The 14,043-nt window shown below is 48.8% G+C and overlaps 1 protein-coding gene and 1 long non-coding RNA gene across 3 annotated transcripts in view; one reads left to right on the top strand and one right to left on the bottom strand.

Annotated features, from left to right (window-relative positions):
- Positions 1-1,126: 1,126 nt before the first annotated feature.
- Positions 1,127-5,984, bottom strand: LOC138849303 (uncharacterized). The gene is made up of 3 exons (XR_011387966.1): positions 5,881-5,984; positions 3,870-3,926; positions 1,127-1,258 (listed from the first exon to the last, which is right to left on the bottom strand). It is a non-coding gene; the product is annotated as an uncharacterized lncRNA (long non-coding RNA).
- Positions 5,985-6,036: 52 nt separating this feature from the next.
- Positions 6,037-14,043, top strand: part of SNX4 (sorting nexin 4) — a 90,287-nt gene continuing 82,280 nt past the window's right edge. For both annotated transcript variants that reach the window (XM_051859213.2, XM_002716413.5), the window contains exon 1: positions 6,037-6,217. In XM_051859213.2, the coding sequence (XP_051715173.1) occupies positions 6,077-6,217 (141 nt within the window). In that variant the 5' untranslated portion in view covers positions 6,037-6,076. The remainder of the gene's footprint in view (positions 6,218-14,043) is intronic.

Below are 14,043 nucleotides of genomic sequence, written 5' to 3'. Positions count from 1 at the left end.
CCACAGCCTGGGGGGCTCAGAAACAGCGGACTTCTGTCTCACAGTTCTGGAGGCTGGAAGGTCGAGGTCAAGCTTCCAGCCAGTCTGCTGGGGCCTGAGGAGGGCTCGTTTCCCGCCCCATAGCCATCTTCTTGCTGGGTCCTCACTGGGGGGGAAGTGGTGGATGAACTCCTGTGGGCTTCTTAGGAAAGCACTGAGCAGCAAGCATGGACTGCCAATCCCGCATTGGAGGCGCTACCCTTCCCTCATGACCTCATCACCTCCCCAAAGCCCCAAGTCCTAAAACCTCAGAGGTTAGGATTTCAGCACATGATCGGGGGTGGGGGGTGGGGAGACATAAGCATTCAGACCAGAGCTAGAATTGTGTCTGAGTGGTTGGATATGGTTGGTTGCTGGCAAGGATTGAAGAGTTGGGAGTAATTATGACTTCCTTTTTTGAACTCCTAAAAACATCTCCCACAACAAAATGCCATATGTAATAAATCCTTAGTGACTTTTAGACAGCCCTAATTTTCAAGTCTGGCAACTTCTGGATACCAAAGAAAATTCCATGTCTGGAGCATGAATTTCCGGTTCCTTTTGAGCTTGCAGAAGTACCCTCACAGGTGAAGTGCTATTACTGGATGTGTGGTGTTGGTAGAGAGGTGCCACATCATTTGTCCTGAAATACTTGGGCAATGAACTGTGCTTCCTCCCTGCCCATCAGGTCAGGTTTCCTAGTTGTAAACAACTATCTGCCTCGGAAGGCCTCTATCAAAGGGTTTTTTTTTTTTTTTTTTAATGTTTGTATTTTAAGTTAGAATTACAGAAACACCCACTGATCCACTGGTTCGCTCCCCAGATGGCCGCAACAGCCAGAGCTGAGCCAGGCTAAATCCAGGAGCCAGGAGCCAGGAGCTTCATCTGGGTTTCCCACAAGGGTGGAGGGGCTCAAGCACTTGAGCCATCTTCCACTGGTTTTCCCAGGAGCTGGATTGGAAGTGGAGCAGCTGGGACAGGAACCCACACCCACATGGGATGCTGGGGTTACCGGCAGCAACTTTACTTGTGACGACACAACACCAGTCCTTCAAAGTACCTTTAAGTTATCTGAGAGGGAAGGAGTATTTCTTTGCTGAAGATTTTGGTAGCTGGCTTGCTGTAGGATGCTGGAGGAGTTGATCTCCTGGGAGTTCAAGGGCCCCATCTGCTGAGTTGAAATAATTGGCCCAGGGTAGTGAAGGAAGGATCCGAGTGCTTCTGCTCCTGTGCTGGGAGGCTGGGAAGAAGGCGCATGTGAAGAATTGCTCTGGGGACTCTGCTCCCAAAGAATACAGTGACACTGATAGGAAGGGGACAAATGAGATCCTGTGCTGTGAACAACAGCTGAAGTCCTCCACACTGACCCTGGGAAGGAGCGGGGAGGAGGGTGCCCTGCACACTGACCCTGGGAAGGAGGGGGGAGGAGGGTGCCCTCCACACTGACCCTGGGAAGGAGGGGGGAGGAGGGTGCCCTCCACACTGACCCTGGGAAGGAGGGGGGAGGAGGGTGCCCTGCACAGTCCCTGGCTGGTCAGCCAGGGGACAGTAGGAAGATCCCAGCAGCAGGGAGCGGAGAACCTAGATGATAGGGTGCAGCGATTTTCATATCTGTTAAATGAATGACGAAAAGAAAAAGTAAAGCATGCTGTTCAGATACAGAAGCCTGAAGTTCCTCTTGCTGGCTGAGGTGACAAGTGAGGGGCACTCATCCTTACAGCCAGCCTGGCCGGGTCGCTCTCAGGTCCCAAGGGCGAGCCCTCCCCAGTGGGGGCTGGGGGTGAGGAGGTGTCCTTCTGTTTCCAGAGTCACAATACGGCACATCTGTGTCTCTGCCTTTATGGATTTCCAAGTAAGTAATCTATCGACCTCTTTTTAAAATAATTATTTGAAAGGGGGAGAGAGAGAGAGGGAGAGAAAGAGGGAGAGAGAGAGGGGGAGAGAGAGAGAGAGATTGATAGATTCTTTACTGGCTGGTTGGGCTGGGCCAGGCTGAAGCCAGGAGCCAGGAACTCCATCCAGGTCTCCCAGGTTCTGGGATCATTGTCTGCTGCCTCCCAGGTACATTAGCGGGAAGCAGAGGTAGGACTCAATCCCAGGCACTGGGAAATGGAATGCAGGCATCCCAAGCAGCCGTTCAACCCGCTGTACCACACCTCGAGCCCCACTGGCCCGCTCTCTTCTTCCTTTCTTGCACGCAAAGAAGTCACATAGGCCAAGAGCTTGGTTTCTGACTGTCCTACAAATCTGGGTTTGAATCTCAAGTCTTTCCTGTAGTTACTGGCTGCGTGACCTTGTTGGCTATTACCTGAGCATGCTTCTTCCTCTGTGAAATGAAGAAAATAATGCCTGCCTGGACACTGCAGGGTGGGAAGGTATGCAAAGTGCCAGCACAGAAGAACTGCAGCTGTTGTGATGCAGGCTACTGGGCAGAGCATCCCAAAGATGGACCGACTGAAGGACTGACTTCCCGCACACCAGGCTTTTTATATAAACACTAGTTGCTGTCTCTTTATCAAAAAGAATGTGTTAGTTTATAGGCAGCCCAAGGTCAAGGTGTATTATCTAATGTATATAAATATCCACTTTTTTTTGAAACACATTATTTTGTAATAGAGTAAAAGTAATCCATCAGATAATCTATCAGAGTTTAAATGAAAATTTCCTTAAAATCCAATTCCTAGTTAGCCTAGGGAAACAAGTGGCTGGGTCCACAGCAAAGCTATGTAGAAGGATGGTCACTGCAGTGTTTGTGAAACTCAAGCTTGGATTCAATTTAAATTATAAGTATAGACCTTTATAGGATTAAATAAATCATAATAATGTTATCATAGAATGCTTTTGGCCATTAGGAAGATTATGTAGAAAGATTTACTCACATATAAAGGTGTTCTTACTGTATTAAGTAAAATGAAGTAAATTCTGAAATAGTGTTATAGAGGGTGGAGGTTAGGTCTGGCAGTTAAGACGTCCTAGTCTCGCTCTGGAGTCGGCAGACTCGACCCCAGCTGCGCCTTTTGGTTCCGGTTTCCTGCCAGTGCAGATCCTGGGAGGCCGCAGGTCATGCAAGTAGCTGGGCTGCTGCTATCCACATGGGAGACCTAGATTGAGTTCCTGGCGCTCTGCTTTGGCCCAGTGTGGTCCTGGCCATTACAGGCGTGTGGGTTCTCACCATTGGGTGAGAGCTCTGTCAGTCCGTGTCTCTGTGTCTCTGCAATAAATTTTTTAAAATGTTGAGTGGACTAATGAATGAATTAAAGTGTAAGAAAACAGGGGCTGGTGTTGTGGTACAACAGGTAAAGGCACTACCTGGGACGCAGAATCTCATGTGGATGTTGAGTCCTGGATGCTCCACTTCTTTTTGTTTTTGACAGGCAGAGTTAGACAGTGAGAGGAGAGACAGAGAGAAAGGTCTTCCTTCTGTTGGTTCACTCCCCAATTGGCTACTACGGCCGGTGCACTGCGCTGATCCAAGCCAGGAGCCAGGTGCTTTCTCCTGGTCTCCCATGTGGTTGCAGGGCCCAAGGACCTGGACAATCCTCCATTGCCCTCCCGGGCCACAGCAGAGAGCTGGACTAGAAGAGGAGCAACCAGGACTAGAACCTGGGGTGCCGGCTACACAGGCAGAGGATTAGCCTAGTTAGCTGCGGTGCCAGCCGGCTGCTCCATTTCTGATCTAAAGCCCTGCTAATGTGCCTGAGAAAAGCAGCCCAGCTCTGGCAGTTGCAGCCATCTGGGGAGTGAGCCAGTGGATGGAAGATCTCTCTCTCTCTCTCTCTCTCTCCCTTCTTCTCTGCAACTCTTTCAAATAAATAAGTAAATCTGGGGCCGGGGCTGGGGCTGTGGCTCACTTGTTTAATCTTCTGCTGCAGGGCCGGCATCCCATGTGGGCGCCAGGTTCTAGTTACCTGTCAAATAAAAAAAAAATAAGTAAATTTTTTTTTTTTTGACAGGCAGAGTGGACAGTGAGAGAGAGAGAGAGAGAAAGGTCTTCCTTTGCTGTTGGTTCACCCTCCAATGGCCACCGCGGCTGGTGTGCTGCGGCCGACGCACCACACTGATCCGATGGCAGGAGCCAGGTACTTCTGGTCTCCCAGAGAGCCAGGTACTTCTGGTCTCCCATGGGGTGCAGGGCCCAAGCACTTGGGCCATCCTCCACTGCACTCCCTGGCCACAGCAGAGAGCTGGCCTGGAAGAGGGGCAAGCGGGACAGAATCCGGCGCCCCCATCAGGACTAGAACCCGGTGTGCTGGCACTGCAAGGCGGAGGATTAGCCTAGTGAGCCGCGGCGCCGGCCAGTAAACCTTTTTTAAAAAGAGTTTAAGGGGCTGGTGCTGTGGCGCAGCAGGTTAATGCCCTGGCCTGAAGCATCGGCATCCCATACGGGTGCAGGTCCGAGACCCGGCTGCTCCACTTCCCATCCAGCTCTCTGCTGTGGCCTGGGAAAGCAGTAGATGATGGCCCACAACCTTGGGCTCCTGCACCTGTGTGGGAGACCAGGAAGAAGCTCCTGGCTCCTGGCTTCAGATCGGCGCAGCTCCTGCCATTGCAGCCAATTAAGAAGTGAACCATTGGATGGAAGACTTCTCTCTCTCTCTTTTTGCCTCTCCTCTCTCTGCATAACTCTGACTTTCAAAAAAAATAGTTTAAAAAAATTGGGGACTGGCATTGTGGTGTAGCAGGATATACCACTGGTGATGCTGACATCCCATACAGGAGTACCGGTTCTAGTCCTGGCTATTCTGCTTCTGATCCAGCTCCCTGCTAATGTACCTGGGAAGGCAGTGGAAGATGGCCCATGTGTTTGGATGCCTGCCACCCACCTGGGAAATGCATATGAAGTTCCTGTCTCCTGGCTTTGGCCTGGTCCAGACCTGGTTGAGGTAGCCATTCAGGGAATGAACCAGCAAATGGAAGACACTTCTTTCTCTGTCACTCTGCCTTTCAAATAAATAAAATGCATCTTTAAAAAATTATTTTAGGGGCCAATGCTGTAATGCAGTGGGTTCAAGCCATGGCCTGCAGCACTGGCATCCCGTATGGGCACAGGTTCAAGTCCAGCTTCTCCACTTCTGATCCAGCTCACTGCAAATGTGCCAGGGAAAGCAGAGAATGGCCCAAGTGTTTGTGCCCCTGCACCCCTATGTGGGAGACTTAGAGGAAGCTCCTGGCTCCTGGCCTTGGCCTGGCCCAGCCCTGAGAGTTGTATCGATTTGCAGAGTGAACCAGCAGATGGAAGATTTCTCTCTCACTCCCTCCTTTCTGAAACTCTGCCTTTCAAATAAATAAATCTTTAAATATTTTTTAAAAAAATCAAATAGCTTTATAGTGTGATCCCATTTTTACTGTATATATGTATATATTTGTATGTATATATAATACTTGAAGGGATATATATTAAATGTCATCAGGGTTGGGCCGACGCCTGCAGCTCTGGCATCCCACATGGGCATTGGTTCTAGTTGCAGCTGCTCCTCTTCTGATCTAGCTCTCTGCTATGGCCTGGGAAAGCAGAAGATGGCCCAAGTCCTTGGGCCCCTGCACCCATATGGGAGACCAGGAGGAGGCTCCCGGCTTCGGATTGGCACAGCTCTGGACATTGCAGTCACTAGGGGAGTGAATTAGTGAATCAAAGACTTTCCCCCCCACCCCACCCCCCGCTGCCTCTCTGTAGCTCTGACTTTAAAATAAATAAATAAATCTTTAAATAACAATAATAATAATTGGAGTCCAGGCAGGGGCCGAGAGGGGGGATGGTCGGACCACAGCCTTCAGCTTCCTCTGCGTCCACGGAATGGTTCCCATGCCTGCTTCTGGTGTTCACCTTCCCTGCTTGTTTCTCTCTCTCTCTGTCTTCCCTACCTCTACGAGTTCTCCTAGATTTCTGATTCTCCTGACTCGGGAGCCAAACGCTTCCTCCACCGGCCCATCTGTCACCAGTCCCGCTCGGGGAACGCACCCGGGTCGCGCCCCCCCTGGGGCGGGCCGGGAGGGGCGGGGCGGCGGCGGCCCCGGCGGCGGCGCAGGCGCACTGGGCTCGGCGCGCGGAACTGCAGCCATGGAGCAGGCACCTCCGGACCCCGAGCGGCAGCTGCAGCCTGCGCCCCTGGAGCCGCTAGGCAGCTCCGACGCTGGGCTGGAGGCTGCGGTCGGGGAGGGCGCGGACGGGGCCAAGGAAGAGGGCTCCGGGGCCGACACGGTGAGGAGGAGGGCGGCCGAGGCCTCGGGGCCTGTGTCTGGGCCTAGCGGGCTGGGCTGGGCAGGGCAGGGCTGGGCTGGCGGAGGCTGAGGGCTTCGGCCCGGGGGGCCGCTGTGCTGGGGCTGCGGGGCCGCAGCTGCTGTGGGCGGAAGGCTCAGTGGGGACTGGGGACCCCTGGGGTGGGGGGCGAGCGTCGGCGCTGCGGGGACCCAGGGCAGGGGACGTGGGGGTGCGGCGCTGGGGCGCTGAGGCTGGAGGGGCGTGGGTTTCAGCGGTCGAGAGAAGGGCAGGCGTGGAGTTTCAGGGGCGGTGGGTTTGTGGGGGCTTGAGAGGGGAGGGGTTGGGGAGTGGGATGAGGCGCGCATCTCGGGGCTCTCAGGGTGGTTGGCCCGGTGCTACCGCCCATCAGGAAACTGAAGAACGGGTCAGGTTCAGGAGAAGATAAAATTGAAGGCACATTTTCCAAACACCTCATTTGGCTTTAATTTCTTGAATTGGGGGCGTGATTTGGAGGCTCCTCGGTGTTCCGTGTGTGTAGCCGCTTGGGACAGTTCCTGTGGTGGTGATTTTCATTTGCTAGAAAGTAAAAGGGGAAAAACGTACCGTCTTAGATTTGTAAGCGCTTCCGGTCCAAAGTGTTTTTCACGTACGTGGCGGGATTTGCAGACCACCGACCCGGAGGCTCCTGCCTTGGGCATTGCTCATCCAGTCATTTTGGGTTTTTCTTGATCGAATGGCGGGCCCCATGTTAAACTGCCCATCCGTGTGATGGATAAAGCAAAGCTGTTCATTGGATGTAGCTAGGAGGCCTCTTCGGCTTGCCACGGATTTCAGCTGAAACAGGAGTTAAAGATTTGGCCTACTGAGGAAAATACCAAGGTAGGGAGAGGAGCAGGAAGACTTGTTTACGGTATGATATGCTTGTAATTTTTCTTTAGGTTAAAAACCCATTTTTTTAAAGGAGTGCTTAGGTTGGCAGCAGCAAAAATGAGAGAACGGTGTTGAGATGCCCACATGCCCCCTGCCTGGCGGGGGGGTACTGAGCCTTCTGCAGGGGCCCAGCCCACAACCAAGTGTGTGAGTGTGCTTTTGTTCCCTCGCTGGCAGGCCTTATCACTCCAGGTCCACAGTTTACATTAGTGCTGACTCCTCGTGTTGGACAGACCTTACCCGTGTCCACCATTGCAATAGCCTCTCTCTCTTCATTGCCATGAAGATCCTCTGGGCTCTGCCTGTTGGTTGGTCTTTCCCCTCAACTGCTGGCAACCACTGATCTAACTGTTTCCGTAGTTGTGGCTTTCCCAGTCTGCCAGGGAGCTGGACTCATACTGAGATTGGCATCTTTCACTTTGTAGTGAGCATTTGAGGTCCCTCATGGCTTTTCATAGCTGAGTAGTTCTGTTCTTTTTAGCACTGAGGAATCGTCCGTTGTCTGCATGTACCAGTTTGTTTATCCATTCACTTACTGGGGTACACCTTGGCACTTTGGAGTTTTGGCAGTTAGGAATAAAGCTGCTGTAAACGTGTGTGTGTACAGGTTTCTGTGTGGACATAAGTTTTTAACTCCTTTGGGTGAATGCCAAGTAGCGTGATCACTGGGTCATTTGGTACCAGCATGTTTTTTGGAGAAGCTGCCAACTTGACTTTACCTTCCCACCAGAGATAAGTGAGAGTTTGTGTTCTAGACATCCTCATCAGCCATTGGTGTTGTCGGTGTTCTCGACTTGGGCCACCGTGGATGGGGATTTCCGTGTTTTGATTGCGTTTCCCTGAGGACAGCTGATGGGGACCATCTTTGTGTGGGCTTGTTTGCTATCTGTGAATCTTTGGTGATGTGTCTGGTAGGAAGGACTTTTGCCCCTTCTAAAAATTAGGTGGTTTTTCTGTTGTTGAGTTTTACCTTTCCATTTCATTTTTCCCTAAATTTTAGAATTATTTGTGGAGTGGTCAAAGGATCTCATATTAAATGTGAGAGAAGTGTATATTCTGTCAGTGCATAAATTTGACTGTTACATGATTTTTTAATGTAGATTCTCACCCATGACATAATCTTTCTTTTGAAAATAGTGTGCATTCAAATTATATCAGTATGCAAACAAGGCTGTCACAAAATAATTAACAGTTCCTTTGAAGACTCCATCCATTCTCTTGTATTCCAGCTCCTTTCCTCCACCACAGTTAACCAGTATTCTAACTTTTTAAAATTTTATTTATTTATTTTTAAAGATTTATTTTTTTGAGAGCTAGAGTTGCAGACAGAGAGGGAGAGACAGAGAGTAAGGACTTCCATCTGTTGGTTCACTCCCCAAATGGCCGCAATGGCTGGAGCTGGGCAGATCCAAAGCCAAGAGCCAGGAGCTTCTCTGGGTCTCCCACACGGGTGCAGGGGCCCAAGCACTTGGGCCATCTACTGCTTTCCCAGGCCATAGCAGAGAGCTGGATTGGAAGAGGAGCAGCCAGGACACAAACCAGTGCCACGTGGGATGCCGGTGCAGCAGGCAGAGGCTTAGCCCACAAAACCATAGTGCCTACCCAGTATTCTGAATTTTGTGCTGGTTAATTCTTGCTTTTGGTTATTATGTTTCCATATGTATCCCTAAACAGTGTATGAGGAGGTCTTCAAAAAGGTAATAGAAAATGTATACTGTGAGAAAACTGCATGGATTTCAATTTCTTTTTTTTAATCAAATCTAAATTCTATTTTTTTCCACAAACTTTTTGAATTATTTAGGTTTTTGCTGATTTTTGAGACTACATATGTGGATTCATTTTTCTGTGATTCCCTTTCCTTTGAGATTCGTCTAAAATGTGGTTTAGTTTGTTTTCATGACTGCAGCCTGCCACTTTGTAGATATTCCTTTTTTTTTTTTAAATAAATCTCACACTTACAATTTTTTTAACTTATTTATTTGGAAGGCAAAGAGACAGAGAGACATCTCATCTGCTGTCTTACTCCCCAGATGCCCACAACAGCCAGCACTGGGCCAGGCTGAAGCTCAGAGACAGGAAGGGTGGCAGGGACCCAAGTACTTGAGCCATCACCTGCTGTGTCCCAGAGTGGGCATTAGCGGGAAGCTGGAATCAAGAGCAGGGCCAGAAGATCAGTTTAGTATACATTAAGTAAAGATTTCAACCGTTTGCACCCCCATAGAAACACAAAGTGAAATATACTGTTTGAGTACTCGTTATAGCATTAAGCCTCAATGTACAGCACATTAAGGACAGAGATCCTACATGAGGAGTAAGTGCACCGTGACTCCTGTTGTTGACTTTACAAATTGACACTCCTGTTTATGGCATCAGTAATCTCCCTATGCACCAGTCATGAGTTTCCAAGGCTATGGAAGCCCCTTGAGTTCTCCGACTCTTATCTTGTTTAGGCAAAGTGGAGGTTCTCTCCTCCCTTCAGAGAAAGGTATCTCCTACTTTGAAGACCTGTTCTTTCCACTGGGATCTCACTCACAGAGATCTTTTTGCCAGAGTGTCTTGGCTTTCCATGCCTGAAATACTCTCATGGGCTTTTCAGCCAGATCCGAGTGCCTTTAGGGCTGATTCTGAGGCCAGAGTGCTATTTAGGACATCCGCCATTCTATGAGTCTGCTGAGTATCTCACTTCCCATGTTGGATCACTTTCCCCTTTATTTATTCTATCGGTTAGTGTTAGCAGGTACTAGACTTGTTTATGTGCTCCCTTTGACTCTTAGTCCTTTCATTATGATCAATTGTGAACTGAAATGATTAAACATGACAATAGGTCTGATCTGATTTCATCATCATTTAAAAAAATCATCTATTATTTTTCACTTTATGTTTCTGTGTGGGAGCAAACTGTTGAAATCCTTACTTAATGTATACTAAGCTGATTTTCTGTATATTAAGATAATCGAAAATGAATCTTGATGTGAATGGAAGGGGAGAGGGAGTGGGAAAGGGGAGGGTTGTGGGTGGGAGGGACGGTATGGGGGGGAAGCCATTGTAATCCATAAGTCGTACTTTGGAAATTTATATTCATTAAATAAAAGATAAAAAAAAAAAAAAAAAAGAGCAGGTCCAGGACTGTAACCTAGCTGCTCTGATATGGGGTGTGGATATCCTGAATGGCGACTTCACTACACCAAATGCTTGTCCCTCTTCCCCAAACTTTTAAAATATGTCTGTTTGAGTCTGGAACTTAGTCTGGGTCTCCCACATGGGTGGCAGGTGCCCAAGTACTTGAGCCATCTTCCACTGCTTTTCCAGCTGCATTAGCAGGAAGCTGGATCAGAAGCAGAGTAGCCAGGATTCAGACTGGCACTATTATGGGGGATGCCAGTGTTGTAAGTGGCAGCTTAATCTGCTGTGCCACAGTGCTGGTCCCCAGTTTTTTTCATATCCTTCAATGAGTGATCCAGGTGTCCTTACTGGTACCTCAACTGCTAGGCTAATTGCCTGTGCTATCATAAACTTTTTGAAAAACCCTCAGATGGTCTCTTGTTTTTCTCTCTGTCAGTCTTCAGTTTGCTTTTCCATTGTGATATTAGAAGCTCCTTGTCTTTCCCATTTGTATTTTTTCCCTGTGAGGAAGAGTGCCTTCATTTTTTAAAACTATGGGCATTTCTATTTAGAATAATTTGGAAAACTGAAAAAATGAGAGGGGAATCTAATCTCTAAGAATGTAGTAATTAGGAGAAGGGAGAGGAAAAAACAAGGAATGGGGGAAAGAATACTTTTTTTTTAGGCTGAAAGATTCCATTAATTTGCAGTTAAGAGGCAGAGATAGGGGCTTATTAGCATTTGCCAGAGATCAACCATTGCCTAAAGAATTCTTAAATGCTATTTATTTATTTTTATTTGAGAGTCAGAGGGAGATCTCCCATATACTAGTTCACTCCATAAATGCCCACAAAATCTGGAGCTGGGTAAGACTGAGAACTCAGTTTGCCCCCCCCCCTTTTTTTTTAAGATTTATTTACTTATTTGAAAGTCAGAGTTACACAAAGAGAGAAGGAGAGGCAGAGAGAGATGGCTGTGCTGATCCGAAGGTAGGAGCCAGGAGCTTGTTCTGGGTCTCCCACGTGGGTGCAGGGGTCCAAGGACTTGGACCATCCTCCACTGCTTTCCCAGGCCATAGCAGAGAGCCAGATCGGAAGTGGAGCAGCCGGGACTTGAACCGGTGTCCATATAGGATGCCGGTACTGGAGGTGGCGGCTCTGCTCGCTACACCACAGTGCCAGCCCCTTGGCTCTCCCTTATGAGTGACAGGGACCCAGGTACTTGAATCATCACCTGCTGCCTCCCAGGGTGTGCATGAGCAGAAAGCTGGAATGGAGAATGAAGCTAGGACTCAAATCGAGGCATTCTGGTTTAGGATGTAGGTGTCCCAAGTAGCGTCTTAACCATGGTGCCAATGCGCACCTTGAAATGATTTTTTAGGGAGAGCAGTGGAGCAAAGAGTGCTTGAAAGTTCAGGCTGGCTGTAGGCTAATCCTCCGCCTGCGGTGCTGGCACCCCGGGTTCTAATCCCGGTCGGGGCGCCGGATTCTGTCCCAGTTGCTCCTCTTCCAGTCCAGTTCTCTGCTGTGGCCCAGGAGGGCAGTGGAGGATGGCCCAAGTGCTTGGGCCCTGCACCTGCATGGGAGACCAGGAGGAAGCTCGAAGCTCCTGGCTCCTGGCTTCGGATTGGCGCAGTGCACCGGCTGTAGCAGCCATTTCAGGGGTGAACCAACAGCAAAGGAAGACCTTTCTCTCTGTCTCTCTCTCTCACTGTCTAACTCTGTCTGTCAAAAAAAAAAGGAAAGTTCAGTGCTAAGGGCCAGTGTTGTGGTATAGCAGGTTAAGTTGCAGTCTGCATTGTCCTGGCTGCTCCACTTGCAATCCAGCTCCCTGCTAAGTGCTTGGGAAAGCAGCTGAAGATGGCCCAAGTGCTTGGGCCCCTGCACCCATGTGGGAGACCTAGATGAAGCTCCTGGCTTTGGTCTGACCCACTCCTGGTTGTCGTGGCCATTTGGGGAATGAGCCAGTGAATGGAAGATCTCTTTCTCTGTTTCTCTCTCTGTAACTCTGCCTTTCAAATAAATAAATAAATCTTAAAAAAAAAAAAAGTTCCAGTGCAAGGTAGGCGTTGTAGTGCAGTGGGTTAAGCTGCTGCTTGTGACACCTGCGTCTCATATCTGAGTGCCTGTGTTGAGTCCCAGGTGCTTGAACTGGGAGGCAGCAGATGAAGGCCCAAGTACTTGGATTCCTGCCACCCACTTGGGAGATCCTGATGGAGTTCCTGTTTCCTGGCTTTGGCCTGGGCTAGCCCTGGCTGTTGTGGGCATTTGGGGGAGTGAACCAGTGAATGGGAGAGCATTCTCTCTCTGTCTCACTCTACCTTTCAAATAAGTAAATAAATCCTTAAAAAACGTTCCGGTGAACAATTAGCACCTTCTCTGATTGGCAGCTGAGAACTAAGTGAAGCAGAACAGAACTGTAGGGTTTAAGGAATTCTGTGACTGAGGATAACATAAAAAAGAACATTTATAAGCATAGTAACAGAGTCTATGAGTTTGACAGCAGCAGATGAAATCATGGTCAAAAGTTTTCTTATCCCTTCCTACCTCAGTGGCAGTGAGTTTGTTTGTTTGTTTTTTTAAGGTACCTTATGGTATAAAATTTTTCCATCATAGCCAGCATTTGTATATCATATATAGAAGTGTTGTCTCAGGAAATAGCATATAACTATTACTTTATGCAATGCTCTTTGATATTTTTCTCTTCTGTATATTTCATTAAGAAATGTTGGTTACAAGCCACCAGATTAATTTCATGAAACATGAATGTATTGTTATTCAATTTGGAAGAGTATTTAACTTACTTGTTTTTTTTTTAAATAAAAATTAGTATTTTCTGAGAAGCTGTACTTTTGGAAAAAAATTTATTTACTTGAAATGCGGACAAGCAGGCAGGCAGGCAGAGTTCCCATCTACTGGGTTGCTCCCTAGGTGCTCATAACGGCAGGGCTGGGCAGGGCTGAAGCTGGGGACCAGGAGCTCAATGCACATCTCCCAGGTGGGGTTCAGGAACCCAAATACTTGAAGGTCTGTAGCAGGAAGTTGAAGTCAAGATGCAGAGCACTCCAATGTGTGATGCAGCATCTTAACCGCTAGGACAAACTTCCACCCCTGTGCTTTCATTGTGAAAGTCTTCTTACAGAGGGCCTGGTGCTGTGGTATGGTAGGCTAAGGCTCCGCCTGCGGCACCAGAATCCCATATGGGCGCCGATTCGTGTTCTGGCTGCTCCTTTTCCGATCCAGCTCTCTATTTATGGCCTGGGAAAGCAGTGGAGGATGGCCCAAGTGCTTGGGCCCCTGTACCCACATGGGGAACCTGGAAGAAGCTCTTGGCTTCTGGCTTCAGATCAACCCAGCTCTAGCCAATGCAGCCATCTGGGGAGAGAATCAGCGGATGGAAGAACTTTGTCTCTCCCTCTCTCTGTAACTCTGCATCAAATAAATAAATAAATAAATAAATCTTTTAAAAAAATCTCCTTACAGAAAAAGCATGAGAACCCTATTTTATGTGTTTGTCCTCTCAGAATTTGTATGCTGAAGCCTAGTCCCCCAGGTGATGGTGGTTGGAGGTGGGGCTTTGGGAAATGGTTAGGTCACAAGGGCGGAGCACTCATGTGACTCCAGAGTACGCCTTTCCTCCCTCCACTGTGAGGAAGCAGTGGAGCCCTGCACATGAAAGGGAAGCAGGCCCTCACCAGTTGCTGAGTCCACTGGCATTTTGATCTTGGACTTGTACTTAGAAGAGCTTCGAATCAGTTCTCCACGATTAGCCGCCACCTTGCCAGAATCTGAATC

Source organism: Oryctolagus cuniculus, chromosome 4 (assembly GCF_964237555.1).
Source record: "Oryctolagus cuniculus chromosome 4, mOryCun1.1, whole genome shotgun sequence".
Lineage (NCBI taxonomy): Eukaryota > Metazoa > Chordata > Mammalia > Lagomorpha > Leporidae > Oryctolagus > Oryctolagus cuniculus.
This window is presented reverse-complemented; position numbering and strand designations above follow the sequence as displayed.